The following is an 18,728-nucleotide window of genomic DNA, read 5'->3' as shown; positions in this document are numbered from 1 at the left end:
CTTAGCGTCGTCTCCACAGTATTCATTCATCGTATCCAGCGCCTGCCAGTGTAAGCGCACACACTTACACACAACGCGCAGACTAAATAAGAGACTGTTTTTATCAACTAAATGAGTTTTTTTACACTTGTAAATTCTGTAAATAGTTGTTTTAGTTATCAGGGACTGCAAATGCATTATAATTAGCAGTTTATTGCAGATTTATTTGAATAAAAACTACTCTTTACTATTACACAAATGTTCTAATATAATTGGACTTTATTGAAAGGACGCCCAGTCTTTTTTGACATAAAAGCTTACAGAAGCTACATTTTTGAGAGAATCGTCCTCAAATTTTAATCAAAGCATGATCAGACATTCAGTTTTATATTTAGGTTATTTTCAGGGCATAAAAATTAAAATCTAATATATTTTTCCATAAGGGAATAATAAAAAAATAAAAACGTGAGTCACTTACATGCATATTTCCCCTTGTTTTAATCTGTCCCTATACTATTTGAGTTATTATGACTTTTGGGTAACATAATTTAAAGTGTCTAGTTTAAAATAAGACCACATTTATGGATATAGACCATAGGGTTTAAGAGCTGCAGACATTTTTATTTGGAGTATGTCATTTTTTTATTTATTTCTCAGCACAGGGCGAGGGTTAAGAGGTTAAAAACTAAATTAAAACTATTTCTTAATTATTGATAAAGCTGCAGAAGGTAATCACAGTTTTATGATATTCACATTTTTATCGTAAATATTAATCCCCACATTAATGTAGAAACAACATACAGTAGTTCAAATATTTGTTTAAAATGCTACACCCCAAATTAAAAAAAAAAAAAAAAATATATATATATATATATATATATATATATATATATATATATATATATATATATATATATATATATATATATATATATATATATATATACAGTCTTGTTCAAAATAATAGCAGTACAATGTGACTAACCAGAATAATCAAGGTTTTTCGAATATTTTTTTATTGCTACGTGGCAAACAAGTTACCAGTAGGTTCAGTAGATTCTCAGAAAACAAATGAGACCCAGCATTCATGATATGCACGCTCTTAAGGCTGTGCAATTGGGCAATTAGTTGAATTAGTTGAAAGGGGTGTGTTCAAAAAAATAGCAGTGTGGCATTCAATCACTGAGGTCATCAATTTTGTGAAGAAACAGGTGTGAATCAGGTGGCCCCTATTTAAGGATGAAGCCAACACTTGTTGAACATGCATTTGAAAGCTGAGGAAAATGGGTCATTCAAGACATTGTTCAGAAGAACAGCGTACTTTGATTAAAAAGTTGATTAGAGAGGGGAAAACCTATAAAGAGGTGCAAAAAATGATAGGCTGTTCAGCTAAAATGATCTCCAATGCCTTAAAATGGAGGGCAAAACCAGAGAGACGTGGAAGAAAACGGAAGACAACCATCAAAATGGATAGAAGAATAACCAGAATGGCAAAGGCTCAGCCAATGATCACCTCCAGGATGATCAAAGACAGTCTGGAGTTACCTGTAAGTACTGTGACAGTTAGAAGACGTCTGTGTGAAGCTAATCTATTTTCAAGAATCCCCCGCAAAGTCCCTCTGTTAAAAAAAAAGGCATGTGCAGAAGAGGTTACAATTTGCCAAAGAACACATCAACTGGCCTAAAGAGAAATGGAGGAACATTTTGTGGGCTGATGAGAGTAAAATTGTTCTTTTTGGGTCCAAGGGCCACAGGCAGTTTGTGAGACGACCCCCAAACTCTGAATTCAAGCCACAGTACACAGTGAAGACAGTGAAGCATGGAGGTGCAAGCATCAAGATATGGGCATGTTTCTCCTACTATGGTGTTGGGCCTATTTATCGCATACCAGGGATCATGGATCAGTTTGCATATGTTAAAATACTTGAAGAGGTCATGTTGCCCTATGCTGAAGAGGACATGCCCTTGAAACGGTTGTTTCAACAAGACAATGACCCAAAACACACTAGTAAACGGGCAAAGTCTTGGTTCCAAACCAACAAAATTAATGTTATGGAGTGGCCAGCCCAATCTCCAGACCTTAATCCAATTGAGAACTTGTGGGGTGATATCAAAAATGCTGTTTCTGAAGCAAAACCAAGAAATGTGAATGAATTGTGGAATGTTGTTAAAGAATCATGGAGTGGAATAACAGCTGAGAGGTGCCACAAGTTGGTTGACTCCATGCCACACAGATGTCAAGCAGTTTTAAAAAACTGTGGTCATACAACTAAATATTAGTTTAGTGATTCACAGGATTGCTAAATCCCAGAAAAAAAAATGTTTGTACAGAATAGTTTTGAGTTTGTACAGTCAAAGGTAGACACTGCTATTTTTTTGAACACACCCCTTTCAACTAATTGCCCAATTGCACAGCCTTAAGAGCGTGCATATCATGAATGCTGGGTCTTGTTTGTTTTCTGACAATCTACTGAACCTACTGGTAACTTGTTTGCCACGTAGCAATAAAAAATATACTAAAAATCTTGATTATTCTGGTTAGTCACATTGTACTGCTATTATTTTGAACAAGACTGTATATATATATTACAACTCCAAAAACATTTAAACATCTGATTTTACATGTGATGCCAAAGTCCCGCTTTCAGGAGCCGTTACTCCAGTCTGCTAAAAACACCTCGAGTACATTTCTTAAGGAATTTTTCCTTTAACACTTTAAAATTCAGTAGCACAACTGAGCTAAGAATAAGAAATGAGTATCAAAATATTGAATTAGAAAAATTCCTTAAGAAATGTACTCGAGGTGTTTTTAGCAGACTGGAGTAACGGCTCCTGAAAGCGGGACTTTGGCATCACATGTAAAATCAGATGTTTAAATGTTAAATGTTTAAAAAGGCCAAAAAGAAGCACTTTTCTCTGAAGGCTATTCCACCATATTACTGTCTTTGAGAGAAGAAAGCAAACCGCGTCAAACATTGCTTGGAGCGAATCGAGGAGTACATCAGACTCTAGTTTGAGAAACAAGCCCCTCACTGGTGCTCAGCTGGCAGCTTTATTGAGCGCTGCACACTGAACTACACTTTCATTTGTAACGGTGAAGAGAAGACCGAGATGATGCTGGGCTGGGCCTTCAGGCAGAGTTAAAAAGAGAAACAAACTTTCTAACACTGGCAAATAAGAAGATTCTTGGATAGATTAATCCAAGTTTGAGGTGTTGAGCTTTGGTGGGAGCATTTGAATGAGAAGTGCTCTACAAGAAGTCACACCTACAGGAAGTACTACAGATAACTTTAGATAGACCTTCATCTAAATATCTTAGACGATGGTGCCTAGATTGTCTTTGGTTGCACACCTACCATTCAAAAGTTTGTGGTTGGTAAGATTTTATGTTTTTGAAATTAATATTTTATGCTTATCAATATAATATTTGATTAAAAAAATTACAATAAAACATGGAAATAAAAACGTCGACCAATCACGAAAATCCAGTAGTGGTTCGCATCCGGGTTGCCAGATCTGCTCTAGTTACCAGAGCTGCAGCCACAAACGTTCCTGCTGATTCTGCAGCATATCTGGCAACCTCGAGTCAGGGGGTGGGGGAAAGGGTATACACTCCTCTACTGTCATTTGAAAGTGATCGCAGTACTAGTTTTGGCCACAATCTTACATACACTTCTTTTAATAAAGATAACCCCTTAAATAATTAGGAATGTGGAAGATTCCTGTGACACAGCCAACCGCTTTACACATCCATCTCTCTCGCTAGCACCAGACTGTCTGTCCTCAACGTTCCTGTCCTCTGTGGGCTCGAAGCGTAGTGTCCGCTGTAATTACACACCCCTCACGTCCTGTCTAAGACAGTCTGGATGCTGAACAGCAGGCGGTTGGACACACTAACTCCGTATCAACTGTTTTTTAGGCATGGTGAACCGAGAGGTGTTGGAGCAGGTGGAGCGGGGCTACAGGATGCCGTGTCCTCAGGGCTGCCCCGAGTCGCTACACGAAATGATGCGACTCTGCTGGAAGAAAGAACCAGACGAGCGGCCCACTTTCGAGTACATCCAGTCCTTCCTGGAGGACTACTTCACCGCCACTGAGCCACAGTACCAGCCCGGAGACAACCTGTAGAGACCCTCTACGGGACCCAGAGACTCACCACCACGTGCTAATAAGCCACCAGGACGGTTCTCAAACCCATTGTGGCACTTCCTCCCAACAGCTGCCCTGCACACTTGTCCTTACAGAGATTTTTGATTTTGTTTCTTTCTTTTCCCCCTCAAGAATCAAATGTAAAAACTCGATTAGCGGATAAAACGCATCTTTCGCAGCATGACTTCTGTCGTCAGGCTGTTCTCTGGCTGAGGATGTGTGTGCGGTGGAGTTGATGAGGGCGACGTGTGTATGAGCGGGTTTGAAGCAGGACCACGTCACACTCCCAGAACTCTGCTGGGGCGATGTCCCGCATTGCAGACAGAGGGAGCTGTGGAAAAAAGCGATGAGCTTCGTGCTGATGGCTGGTTCACAGTTGCACAAAATTAGCTTTGTTTTTTATCCATTTGATTTTTTCCTCTTCCTTTTGCCTGTATTCTTTTCACCTGAACACTAAATCCTATTGTAAAACCAGTCTTTCTTAATTTTTTTATTTTTTATTTTTTTTTTAGTAGTTTGAGTAGTTTATTAAAAGTGACCAATAACTGTGGTTGAATCGGTTGGCACTTCAAGAGACTGTTAGTGCCATTGCTGGGACGGGACTGTGGAAGTTATAAAAAAAGACAGAAAGTGAGAGAGAGCGAGATGCATGAGGGCATTAGCCGTTCTGAATGTATGAGAGCTAAAGTCTGAGAGCGAGCGATTACAGGGGCAGATTTTTTTTTTTTCTCTAAAACACTTTTATAGCAAATCATGATTTTTTTTTTTCTCTTAATTTCTGTTTCAATCGGCCTCAATCTTTAAAAGAGCTTGAATTCATATCCTGGGAGATGATTAATATCGGAAAGCCTTCACAAAACATTTTTGAAGACCAGTCGCCATTTCAGCCAGCTGCTAACTTTCAAGCAAAAAGTCATTATAATAAATCTTATTTTTGTCTTGAATTATTCAACAGTAATTTAGCAGAGAGATCTTTTATTAACAGAACACCAGACCTGAGCAGTCCAGACGTCATTCCTCACGCTGCTGTTGAGACCTGACACGTCTTCATGTCACCTCAGCAATGCCTGCGTTTCTTTTTTACGCACATCAGCACCGACACTGCCAGGTTTGTGTTTTTCGTGCCAACACATTTGTAGTGTTGCCAACCTCTTGGTACAAATTCATTGTTCTCTCATGTACACTCCAATAAATGAACCAGAGATTTATAGAGATTTTCAAACACAGATATTTCAGTATATTTCAAGAGAGCCATGGTTTCTTCATCCTGACGTACGAATGTGAATTTGCTCAAATGATTTCACACAGATCTGTTTGTTTTTGACTCTATTGCAAATTTCTTGAACAGGAATCAGAATTGCATAAAGCCTTTTTTAACTCGTTCACCATGATGTACCATGTTTGCTGCTGGTGGACTCGTTGCGTTTCCTGTTTAGGCATCGATCACTGTGAAATATTCAGGTACTACAGATTAAGACCATTTACCAACCAAAGTTTGATGGGGAAAAAAGAAAAATGGTACAAGTCTAATGGAGAGGGTGAAGTAGACGTCAGTTTTTGCACCACTATTACAGATTCAGTCTTAATGATCCGTGTATTTTCTGTAACGGGTTCATTTCATCCATGACAAGGATTTGAATGCACTTGAGATGAATCAGAACGATATCTTTCGGAGGGCTAATTTGTTGATTTCTTCTCCCTTTTGTCGTGTAGCTTTGCATATATAGAGAGAGATGCCTTGTTTGTCCTCCTTGTCCTAGAGACTTCTTTGAGTCCTCTGTCTTTATCCAGGACATCGACATCTTTCCCATCATCACCTCCTGTTTTAAAAGGGCTACAGGCAAGTTTGAGCAAAACTCTTTCATTGATTTTTGTTCTTTGTGTCAAAAAAGAGAAAGTACTCTGATATAAGGTGATGGTCTCCACTGCAGAGTTTTAATGAAATTGTTGTGAAACAATGGTTACGATTACTAATCTGAAGAATTTGTACAGTAAAAAATAAAGTTTTACGTAATGATTTGAAGTGTATGTGGGTTATTTGCGAATCATGATGTCTGTTTAGACATTTGTGAAATTTTCATCAGTTGAACAGTTTTAGTTGGATGACATTTGGACTGGGACTGAACCGAAATAAATGGAAGCCCCTTTTCTACGTGATAGGGGAAAAGGTAATCATTCATGACTTGTTGTATTACGTCATAATATTTTTACTCTGAGGACAGAAGCAGGATTGCAAAGAAACATTTCCAATAATTGAATTAAACATTTATTGTGCTTTAAAGTGAACACACACAGACCTACTGATGCAAGTAACTAGGCAAATGGTTTTGACTGCTTTATGCCTGAATACAATCACACAGCGGTAAATATATATTTTAAAATATGTTAAGTACATTTCAGACATACTGATGCTTAAGTCAATTAACACAAGCAAGGATCAATTGCAGCTAATTTGAACCTGTCATAATGACATCATAAATTAATGACAATGCTTGCAATAACTTTTTTAACTAAGCACAATGCATAAAATACAAGTAAACACGAGATATAACTGTATATTTCAGTTTAGTCATTAATGTTGTGCCAGAGTTTGCATCTGTCCCCTGGTTAGTGCTTCATTACACATCATCTTGCCTAAAAAAATAAAAAACATTGTTAGAGCCTAGTCATGTAAGTGAGCATTAAGGCCCATAGACAAGAAGAACGATCACTATATTAGTGTCCACTAGACTAGGTAAACCCAGCCTGATCTGCCGGTGATTTGATTTCACCCGGCAACTCAGTCTGGAAACCAGTACATTAATTTCTACTGCTTCTGTTACAGTTTTGCAGGAACCCAATCACAGACTGGCTTATACACCTGGCGCACTTAACAAGATGACGGATAGAGAAGCGATGGGTCGTTGCCGGTTGATCACGCCTCTTGTGGTCTGATTGGTTGAAGGACTATCCAATTGCATACAGTACCATTCAAATAATGCTCGTTTATCTCGCCTCTTGTGCAGTAGAAAATACAGAGCAGACTCCACAGACTAATGTTAAATCTTATATTGAGCTTGGTCTGGTGATAGTCAGAAAAGGTGTCCACCCCAGCGGACAATATATATTCTGTTAATTCTAAGCGCACGCTGCAGTTTGTCATCTGTGGCTTTAAATGCTCTGATTTCTCTGCAGTCAATGTTTTAATAGTTCATTAGCTGGAAATAACGATTCTCTGAAAGTGATGCCAATGATATTGTTCCTGTCCGCAACTATTGTTGTACTTGTGGTGTGGACTCTACTATTCCTTACAATTAGAATGAACACTGTAATATATTAAATATAACACAGTATAAGGCTTTAAGGGGTTAATAATTTATTCATTTAAATCCTTTTAAGTCATCCTATGACCCCTTGGTTGAGAACTGATTAATGTGATTGAACCGTGGGGTATTGTCTTTGAGATATTAACTGTCCCTGTGAAATGAGTGTGAAGTATTCTGACATTGTTTAATTGGAAAGTGTCTCTCACCTGGCCATCTGCTTGTACATGCCGACGGCCTCCTGTGCCACGTACTGGATGAATGCGGGATCCTGCAGCCTGAGACCCGCAGGAACAGTCAGGGTGAGAGTTGGGGAGTTCAGAATATTCACTTCCACTGTAGTGTCTGCTGCTGGAGTGTTGTTGCCCTCCTCAGTCTGTGCCACCACCTTGTTGTTTAGGGGTCAACAGATTTAGTTTTTTTTTTATTTAGTTTTTTACCCGTTTTCTCACCAACTGAATAACTACCATATAAATGTACCATGGTGTTACTGTGCAACATGTCCAAAATACCATGCTATCATACTTAAAGGAACACTCCACCGTTTTTAGAAATAAGGCTTATTCAACTTATTTTCTACATTTAGATATTTGGGCAAATGCATTTTTTGTCTTAGTTTAGCAGGGTCGCTGCTAGCTTAGCTTAGCATAATGAATGTAATCCTATGTTGCCAGCTAGCATGTCCTGAGTAAAAGTGATCAAAAAAAATCTTAAAAAACACGTAATTCATTCTTGTGGCCTGTGTATTCACAATGAAGCACTGCTACTTGGGCCCAGAGATATCGCAACACATTGCGATCGCTCAACAGCCGGAGGACGTGAGGATGAGATCCGTGATACCTCTGCTTCGCCTGTGCTTCCTCTTAATATATTCCCAAATCAATATCTGCCAAGGAAATCGCCTAGTCTTAATCTGCATCGCTATTTGTACTCATTGTGAATACACAGGCCACTAGAAGTAATTAGGTGGGAGTGTTTTTTGGATCACTTTTACTTGGGACATGCTAGCTGGCAACATAGGATTCCATTCAGTATGCTAAGCTAACGGTGACCCAGCCAAACTAAAACAACGCATGCACTGAGACAAAAATGCATTTTCCCACATATCTAAATGTAGGAAAGAAGTTACATAAAGCCTATTTCTGAAAACGGTGCAATGTTCCTTTAAAAATCAAAGGTAATGCCATGGTACTTTTTTGTTAGTGTTTCACCGTGGCAATGCTGAAGATGCGCTCAGGTGTGGTGTTGTTATTGGCGAGCTCGGTCACCCAACCAAAATCGGAGGCCATGTCGCTGAGCCAGCTGATGGTGTCTTCAGTGTGCCGTTGCACGATGCCCAGGACCTCCTCGTACTGCTGCCGGGACGCCTCCAACAGCTGAGAGGCCTCATCCAGCTCGATGTGCAGCTCTCTTACATTTGGGCATTCTGGCACACAAACAAGTGTTGACATGATCAATACACCTGACACAATCTATGTGGTCCTTTCACACCAAAGACGATTACTATAACGATAAAGATAGTTTTAAAAATCATTCTAAATTTAGAAGAATAGCAGAGTCCACACCATGATTATAGCAATATCACAGAGGATGGCAGTGATGCCAGCGATTTGATGTCGCCCCGCAGCTCAGGCTGGAAACCTGTACATGTTCTATCCTGCTTCCGTTACAAATCTGCAGGAACCAATCGCAAACTGGCTTATCCACCTGGAGCGCTATTGGCGGGTTTAACACGATGACGATAGAGAAGCGACGGAAAGCAGCTTTTTGTTTACATTCAGCATGGTGGCCACCGAAGCAGAGCAACCCGTTGATGCCGCTGTTTTAAAAGATTTCAAAGGCAAGTTTTCTTTGAAAACGGGACAGAAACTTGCCCTGGAACAATTCCTACAAAAGAAGGATGTGTTTGCCTTACTACCGACCGCTCTGCACAGTACATCTCGTGGATCGGTGGTGTAATTGGTTGAAGGACTGTCCAATTGCATACAGTCATTTGAACTGTGCTCGTTGATCACGCATCTCATGCAGTAGAAAATATAGGGCAGACTAAAGTTCAATCTTAAAAGATTGAGCTTGGTTTGGTGATAGCGAGACAAGGTTCTTATATAATTATCAATGTAATTATTGTATTTTTAATTATCATTCTTGGCGTGAATGACACCATGTTGTTTCAAACCTGTATGACATGTCTATGCTGGATGTAAGCAGCGTGACGTGACACAAATCAACAGAGCCCATAATAATCAGTGATTCTGTGTACACTTTATGCAATGCAACATCCAGTGATGTTGGATAGATAGCCTAGCTGTCTGATGGTCATGGTGTGAGTTTAGGTAATGTCTTTCTTTGTGTAATTACAACGGTGACGAGATCGTCTGAGTTGAGTCTTATTAATGAAGCTGTTGGTTCAGGTTTACTAACCAGGCTGAAGGATTCTGAGCTGGTTCTCTGGTGTCATACCAAATTCTGTAGTCATGATAGGGTTTGGGTGGTTCTTTATAATAAGCTGTTTTATCTTAAATTTAAAATGTTACCAGCGTTACCCATCGTAATTCAATTTTTAATAGTAACTGTTCAGTTTAAAAGCTCAACAATTGAATTCTTACTAGTAAGAACTCCAATTAGAGGACTCTTGATATCAACAATTCAATTTCAACTAGTAAAAAAAATCTTGATATCAGTAATTGTAAATTGTATTTTCACTTGTGAAATGTCACCATAGGCTGCCATTCAAATCCATTTCTTAATATCAGGAATTAAATTGTTGATATCAGTTTCAATTTCAGATGTCTAAAATGGCTTTTTTACTAGTAATAATCGCATTCATGATATCATTAACATTGTTACTTGCATCAAATTAATTGTTGATATCAAAAATAGAATTTGAATGGCAGCCTATGGTGACATTTCACTAGAAAATACAATTACTGGTATCAAGAATTTGAGTTGTTACTAGTTGAAATTCAATTGTTGATATCAAGAATTAGCATTTAAACTTGTGAAAACTCAATTGTTGGTTTCATATCCTGTGAATGAATAAAAGTTAAAATGGTTTGCCATACTGCAATTACATTCTTACAAGTTAGGAATTACAATTCGAGAGCTCTAATTCGGTAAGAAATAATTTAGAGAGCTCTTTAATCTTTAATGTGTTTTTGTCTTTTTACAGCAAGATCTCTAAATGGGATTCTTACTAGTAAAAAATCATTTAGAGAGCTCTGTTTTTGAATTATTACTAAAAGGAATTCAATTGTAGAGATGTGTAATTAAAAATGAATGGAAGTCAACGGAGACATGTAGTAAAGATTCATTTGTAGTACTCTTTAATCATAATCGTTACTCGTGAAAATGGAGAGCTCTCTAATCATAATTGTTATGAGTAAAAATTTTATTACGACAAGTAACGCTGGGAACATTAAAAAACTAAAACGGTTTGCCATAGTTCTTAAAATCAACTCACTGACTCAGATCTAGTAGTAAGATTATCAGTGAATAATGTCTTAAACACTTCTAAAAAGCAGGAACATAGTGTGTACAGGTTGAATGGATTTATGGAGAACGATCCATCTGACTAATCGATGTGAGGCTGTGCTCTTACCAGTAAACAAGGCTCCCTGACAGGCCTCACACTTGCTCTGCAGCTGCCAGCACTCGGAGGACTGTCGGCGCAGATCTCTGCACAGTCTCTTGTTCTGCAGAAACTGAGGGAAGAACTTCTTCTCTGCGGTAAACACAGACACATGTAGAGAGAGTTAAGGTCAGTTCACACCACACCAACACCAACTACAACAATAACCATTTTAATGGACATTAAAGGGTTAGTTCACTCAAAAATTAAACTGATGTCATTCCACACCCGTAAGACCTCCATTCATCTTCAGAACACAGTTTTTATAAAGATATTTTATATTTAGTCTGAGAGCGTATGCAAGTGTATGCACACTATACTGTCCATGTCCAGAAAGGGAATAAAAACATCATCAGAGTAGTCCATATGAGACATCAGTGGGTTCATTAGAGTCTCTTGAAGCATCGAAAATACATTTTAGTCCCAAAATAACAATCCTCAAATAAAGATTAAAACAGTTATGAATCAGTGGATTGATTCATGATTTGGATCACCAATGTCACGTGATTTCAGCAGTTTGACACGCGATACGAATCATGAATCAATACGCTGATTCATAACCGTTTGAATCTTTATTTGAGGATTGAAAACAAACCCAGATGAGAAGACAATGCAGAATAAAGTTGTAGTTTTTGTTATTTTTGGACCAAAATGTATTTTCGATGCGTCAAGAGATTCTAATTAACCCACTGATGTCACATATGGACTACTCTGATGATGTTTTTATTCCCTTTCTGGACATGGACAGTATAGTGTGCATACACTTACATACGCTCTCGGACTAAATATAAAATATCTTACACTGTGTCTGAAGATGAACGGAGGTCTTACGGGTGTGAAACGACATTAGGGCGAGGAGTTAATGACATCAATTTCATTTTTGGGTGAACTAACCCTTTAATGCTCAGTTTATTATCAGCATGCACTGCATCACTGTATGATGTCTGCCGCTTTAAAGGCTGTCAATGTTTTGCTGTTTTTAAAAAATCATTCCTCTTTGTCATTATAGCAGAGGTCTGGACTTTCCTATTCTCACAGTTTGGAAAATTGATTAGATTGTCGTGGTTTGCAATTGCTGTAAAAAAAATGTAATCAGAGAAAAACTGTGATTTCAAGTGGGAGGGGAAATTATTTTAATTAAAGGTGATGAGGGCACACTCTTTAGAAAATGATGTGCACTCATAACTCATTTATAATAAATACTGAAATATTCCATTAAAAAAAAAGAACAGACAATTCTGATTTCATGGTTACTTTAAAGAAATAGTTCACCCAAACTTCTCTGATTATTTACTCAACACCAGTCATATGGGCCATTTTAATGATCCCTTTTGTCATTTTGGAACTGACAGCCCCTGTTCTCATTCACTTATAGTGAATAGGCAGAATATTGTTTATATGCAAATTGTGTGTGTGTGTGGGCTGGAAATCCCTACGTTATGGGGACAAAATGTCGCCACAAAGATAGCAATATCCAAAATCCTTGTCCTTGTGGGGAAATTTTTTGGTCCCCATGAGGAAAACATCTTATAAATCATACAGAAGGAGTTTTTTGAGAAAGTAAAAATGCAGAATGTTTCCTGTGATGGGTAGGTTTAGGGGCAGGAGCAGTGTATGGGCGGTAGAAAATACGGTTTGTACAGTATAAAAACCATAACGCCTACGGAAAGTCCCCTTAAAACATGGAAACACTGTGTGTGCGTGCGTGCGTGCGTGCGTGCGTGCGTGCGTGCGTGCGTGCGTGCGTGCGTGCGTGCGTGCGCGCAAATGACAGCATTTTAACGAGTATCCGGTTGAAGCACCTTCCTCCTCCGTCTTCTCCACAGCATCATGCATATCACTAAAGGCTTTTGTGATTACAGCCCCAAACTCCTCCAACACACTCCTGCCAAAGTCAAAGAAGGACTCCAGCACATCGTCCAGGCCCACGCCCTCCAGAAAGGCAGAATCCAGAACTTTGTTGGCAGGCTTGAGGGCCAATTCGCTCTCTTTGTCTTCCTGAAGCTCAGGGCTGAAGGCTCTGCGCAGGGCCTGGTCCAGCTCATGGTGGAAGTGGGAGACCAGCACTACACTGCGATTGACCAGGGTTCCCACTTTGGTGAGGACGCTGCTGAAGGAGTCTTCAATTCTCACCACCTCCAAATCAGGATTCTCTGCGCTCTGGTTCAACGCTACCTCATCCTGAGCATCACGAGGGCCAAAGCGAGAGCTCAGTCTTTGGAAGAAGTTCTGTAGCTGTGGAAAACAGAAAAATAGGCACTTTGATGCAATTTATTTCATTGCATCTCCCTAAATATCCCTTATTTATGCAAGCAAATTTTATTTATTTAAAATATATTATTTTAATTAAATATTAGTAAATGTTTCATTTCAAAGCCCTTTCAGTGCATTGTACTACCACTTTTGTATGAACACACCAATAATCTGGTTTAGCATCTATATCAAATGTAGGAGCGAGTATCAAGCACAAATGAATATGGAGTATTTAATATATAACTTTATTTTTTAGGTGTCTGTGTGACAGTGTAACTATAAATTTAAGTACTGAGTACTTAACTACAGGTTCATAATATAGGGTTATGATTATGGTCAGTTACATGTAGCATGTTACACACACTCTAAAACATTTTTTGGAATAAACATTTAAAAACAACCCAATTTGGGTTGAAAATGGACAAACCCAGCAGTTGAGTTGTGTAACCCAGTGGTTGGGTTAAATGTTTGCTCAACCAGCTGGGCAGTCTTATTTAACCCAACTTTTGTTTAAAAATCTTTATATGGCTGCCTTAAAATTAACCAAAAAATAACAATTGAGACATAATTACTAATGGCAACAATAATAATCAAAAGGTGAACATTTATTATGCTATTTTATAAATGTTTATTGTTTTATTATTATTCATTAAACTTATTTATAAATGTTAATTTATTAAACATTAATAAATGTTAATTCCCAACATTTCAAACTACCCAGCAAGATGGGTAAACATTTAACATTATCGCTGGGGGTTTTTCATTTTCAACCCAACTTCAGTTGTTTTTTAACCCAGCATTTTTTTAGAGTGTAGTCACATGTTATTGGCCTACTGTTATTACTGCGTGTTACTACTATATAACGTGTAACAAAGACACTGTACAATAAGGTGTCACCGTGTATTTCTACTCAGTAGTTAAACTGGCCATCTCTCTCAGAGGTTATACTCAGCGCTGAAATGGTAAAGTTGAATGAAAATGCTGTACTTTATTGGTGAAGGTGGCGAATCCGCGGCGGCAGGTGTTCGTGTAGAAGTTCTTACAGGTGTCCTCAAGACAAGGCCGACATTTCTCCCAGGAGGACTGCAGAGAGTCTTTGCACTGCTGCTCGGCTTCATTCAGCTTCTTCTCTATATCCTCTGCGATCTCTGCTGCCCCCTGATGGTGTAAGAGAGCAATGGCTGTTCCAATCAAGCACTTCAAATGGTGTGTGTGTGTGTGTGTGTGTGTGTGTGTGTGTGTGTGTGTGTGTGTGTGTGTGTGTGTGTGTGTGTGTGTGTGGGGGGGGCCTGGTAATCCCTACGTTATGGGGACAAAATGTCCCCACAAAGATGGCAATATCCGAAATCCTTGTCCTTGTGGGAACATTTTTAGGTCCCCATGAGGAAAACAGCTTATAAATCACACAGAAGGAGTTTTTTTGACAAAGTAAAAATGCAGAATGTTTCCTGTGATGGGTAGGTTTAGGGGCAGGAGCAGTGTAGGGGGGTATGTACAGTTTGTACAGTATGAAACGCATTACGCCTATGGAAAGTCCCCATAAAACATGGAAACACGACGTGTGTGTGTGTGTGTGTGTGTGTGTGTGTGTGTGTGTGTGTGTTTGTTTTTATTACATAGTGGGGTCCTCAACACGTTTGCACACTCACATAGTGGGGACCAAAAACATAGTGGGGACCAAATCGCCGGTCCCCACAATGTTTTGCTTGTAATCGGCTCAGGAGGCGGTGCTGATATGCCTACTGCAGTTTTTTTTAATGATCCCCTCCATGAACAAAAACCGGACTTTTGTGTATGAGTGTGTGTGGCTGCACTGCTCTACAGCGCCCCTGTAGCCTGGTCGCGGAACTGCACCTATACACACCGATATGACGTAATACATGAAGGTACTCATTTTTTCAACTGCTCATGCGCGAATCGCTTAATTAAACGACAAAAAACTCTTTAAACAGTGTCTGCCAACGGGGAAAGTACATTCTTACAGGTAATTAACCTACTTGTAAATATTAAATTACATAATTCAATAAATAAACATCACAAATTCGAATTATTTTTAAGAATGTTGATGCAATGGAGTTTTCTAATGAGATTAATTAACGTTAACGTTTTTTATCAGAATCATAATATTGAATGTGTCGAATGAACTATTGATAAATTAAAACTTCACATCATTATACAATTTGAAGTGTTTACATGTGCATGTTACTGCGTATTGTAAGTGTTATAAACTGCGGCGTGTTGGGAGATTGCGCGACCGCGTGACATCGCTGAATCACTGGAACCAGAGGAACGACGAGAGACGGCCTGTTGAAATGAGACCGAGAAGAGTAAAACCATTAAAAGAAGCGGAAGATCATGTTCTCCGTGGCATCGACAAGACCGACGCACTGGAGGCCAAACACATAAACGATTATAAAGGTAACTGTTAGGTTTGTAAAGAACTTTGTTGTTGTGACTGGATTGTGATTAGAAGTACGGCGCTCCCAACATGGCCCGGGAAATATAAATATATATCATGGCCATGAATAGGAAATCTTCCACCAATTAATTATGAATCTGCTATTTCTTATTTTTGTTACCATGATGATATAGCAGAGCCTAGTATTGCTAGCAGGACTCGTTTCTTATTGGTAACATGAGTGTTAAATATAAAGTTAATAACATATGTTTTAACTATGATTTAAGTGGTTTAAAAATACTAAATAAGTAACCACGATTATTTTATGGAATTTGGGTCCATTGGAATATAAAGAATATTGTTTGTTTCAGCAGTTTAAATTGCTCTTTGTGATAGTATCTGTATTTAATGAAAGAAATAAGCATGCATTGTGAAAGCATGTTGAATACATTGGTTAAACAGTTTAACTTAAACTATTACAAAGCTTAAAAGTTGTTTACATTTTACTTACCATAAATGTATTAGTTACATGTCTGCAAGGAATTCAATTGTCTCTCTCTCTCCCACTCCCCCCTTTTTTCAGGTTTTGGAGTGTTTGCCTTAATTCCTTTTATTAAAGGAGATTTTGTTGTCGAATATAGGGGAGAAACGATCACCTTAATTGAAGCTGAACAAAGAAGAGAGGCCAATCATGACACTTTTTTTATGTTTGACTTCATCTGGCAGAACAAGAAGTGGAGGTAGGGTTTTTTGTTTTGTTTTTTGTTTGTTTGTTTAATGAATACACTTTAAAATTTACAGTAAAAAAGTTAATTTCATTTTGTTCACATTTAAATTTGTCTTGCTGTGGTTTATTAGACAAAATGATTATTTTTTGTTTCCTGAAGCATTGATGCTACTCATGAGGATGGCTCCCTTGGCCGCCTTATATATGATGATCACATAAACCCAAATTGTACAATGAAAATGATTATCGTTGAGGGAAAACCTTGTTTGTGCCTATTCGCTGCAAGAGATATCATTTCTGGAGAGGAACTCGCACATGACTACGGAGGAAGTCACTGGCCTTGGAGAAAGGTTTGGCAAAATTTGACAACTTTTATAATTTGTACAGTAGAGGAAATGGATAAAGTATATAAATAAACAACTAGAACAATGCTCTATATTTTTGTTGACCTCCATACATTATCCCGAATGTTTCCAACTATGTTTGAAACCAAAGAAATTCTAATTCAAATAAGAAATTTTAGCCATTGTAGTGGTGTCATTGCACATATATAAAATTTATGACGTTTCTATGCGGGTATGGCATTGGTAACAGGTGATGCAATGACACCACAACAATAATTTTTTTTTTTTTTTTTTTTTGGTGATAAATGTATGTGAGGGAATAAAAGCCTTTAAAATTGCTTAAAATACATATATAATAGCAATGAAGCAATAATAATTTTGGTTCAAATCAAGTATCGAAGCATTGTTTTATGGTTTTCAAGTTTGAATCAAGTTGTATGGTTTTATTAAACAAAAATGTCAAAATATGTAATATTTAAAAAATACTGACTAAACAACAATTAATTCAAATGTTCACTTGATCATTAACATTTGGCCATTTCTGTACAACAGAATTGCTACGGCTACTGTCACTTCCTGAACAAGAATATGTGGCCGTCAAAACATGCAAACTTCAATGAACAGAATATTTAGTAAGATAATATATTGTCCTGTGTTAGTGAAGGTTTAATTTAATTTATCTTTTATTTAATGGAATAGTGGACTTAGTGAATTCACAATAGCACTTTGCTAAAGTAAGATTTTAAAATGGTTTAAATGCATAGTGCAGCCGTAGAAAAGCGGTTTAATGCGTTTCATGGATTCTCATCCATAGAATGCACCACTTTGGGTATTTTGCCAGTTAATCGACAGTTAAACAAGTAATCATATATTTTTTTTAAATCAAGTACTCCTTAATGTAATCATGGAATCATGACACCCCTTATGTAAGCCATTCAAACTCTTTGGTACACACACTTCACAGGTTTGGCATGGTGGGGACCTTGTCTAATAAGTAAGGACTTGTAACTAATTTTTATATAACTTTATTACAGCCTCCATGCAAGGATGATGACAACATGACAGCCATAGAGAACAGCTCTGAGGATTCTGTAACTACTGCAAGCACTTCACGAATCACAGCTGAGGTATGTGTATTTATTATCTGTCTGTGCCTCTTTATCTGTCTGTGCCTCTTTATCTGTCTGTCTGTGTCTGTGCCTCTTTATCTGTCTGTGCCTCTTTATCTGTCTGTCTATTAATTTCTTATATTTGGTTTTGACATGGGAAAGTCTTACACACTGTTTCCAGTGTAATGTGCATTGTGGGGACCTGTAGTTTTAGGAAAGTCATTCAAACCCTTTGGTACACACATTTCACAGGTTTGGCATGGTGGGGACCTTGTCTAATAAGTAAAGACTTGTAACTATTTTTTATATAACTTTATTACAGCCTCCATGCAAGGATGATGACAACATGACAGCCATAGAGAACTGCTCTGAGGATTCTGTAACTACTGCAAGCACTTCACGAATCACAATTGAGGTATGTGTATTTATTATCTGTCTGTGCCTCTTTATCTGTCTGTGCCTCTTTATTTGTCTGTCTGTGTCTGTGCCTCTTTATCTGTCTGTGCCTCTTTATCTGTCTGTCTCTGTCTGTGCCTCTTTATCTGTCTGTCTCTGTCTGTGCCTCTTTATTTGTCTGTCTGTGTCTGTGCCTCTTTATCTGTCTGTGCCTCTTTATCTGTCTGTCTCTGTCTGTGCCTCTTTATTTGTCTGTCTGTGTCTGTGCCTCTTTATTTGTCTGTCTGTGTCTGTGCCTCTTTATCTGTCTGTGCCTCTTTATCTGTCTGTGCCTCTTTATTTGTCTGTCTGTGTCTGTGCCTCTTTATCTGTCTGTGCCTCTTTATCTGTCTGTCTGTGTCTGTGTCTCTATATCTGTCTGTGCCTCTATATCTGTCTGTGCC

General features: G+C 38.2%; 2 protein-coding genes and 1 long non-coding RNA gene across 5 annotated transcripts in view; 2 read left to right on the top strand and 1 right to left on the bottom strand.

The window, feature by feature from the left end:
• Positions 1–6,145, top strand: part of yes1 (YES proto-oncogene 1, Src family tyrosine kinase) — a 45,550-nt gene extending 39,405 nt beyond the window's left edge. For both annotated transcript variants that reach the window (XM_067453632.1, XM_067453633.1), the window contains one exon: positions 3,899–6,145. In XM_067453632.1, coding sequence (XP_067309733.1) covers positions 3,899–4,107 — 209 coding nt within the window. In that variant the 3' untranslated portion in view covers positions 4,108–6,145. The remainder of the gene's footprint in view (positions 1–3,898) is intronic.
• A 264-nt stretch (positions 6,146–6,409) lies between these two features.
• clul1 (clusterin-like 1 (retinal)) overlaps positions 6,410–18,728 on the bottom strand; it is a 33,149-nt gene continuing 20,830 nt past the window's right edge. For both annotated transcript variants that reach the window (XM_067453604.1, XM_067453603.1), the window contains exons 4-9: positions 14,299–14,469; positions 12,861–13,293; positions 11,029–11,151; positions 8,642–8,856; positions 7,640–7,818; positions 6,410–6,762 (exon numbers count right to left, since the gene is read on the bottom strand). In XM_067453604.1, the coding sequence (XP_067309705.1) occupies positions 6,747–6,762; positions 7,640–7,818; positions 8,642–8,856; positions 11,029–11,151; positions 12,861–13,293; positions 14,299–14,469 (1,137 nt within the window). In that variant the 3' untranslated portion in view covers positions 6,410–6,746. The remainder of the gene's footprint in view (positions 6,763–7,639; positions 7,819–8,641; positions 8,857–11,028; positions 11,152–12,860; positions 13,294–14,298; positions 14,470–18,728) is intronic.
• Positions 14,884–17,907, top strand: LOC137089981 (uncharacterized). Its single transcript, XR_010907808.1, has 5 exons — positions 14,884–15,295; positions 15,531–15,729; positions 16,293–16,449; positions 16,597–16,786; positions 17,815–17,907. It is a non-coding gene; the product is annotated as an uncharacterized lncRNA (long non-coding RNA).

This window comes from Pseudorasbora parva, chromosome 9 (assembly GCF_024679245.1).
Source record: "Pseudorasbora parva isolate DD20220531a chromosome 9, ASM2467924v1, whole genome shotgun sequence".
Classification (NCBI taxonomy): Eukaryota; Metazoa; Chordata; class Actinopteri; order Cypriniformes; family Gobionidae; genus Pseudorasbora; species Pseudorasbora parva.
Note: the sequence above shows the minus strand (reverse complement) of the source record. Positions and strands in the feature narration are given on the sequence as shown.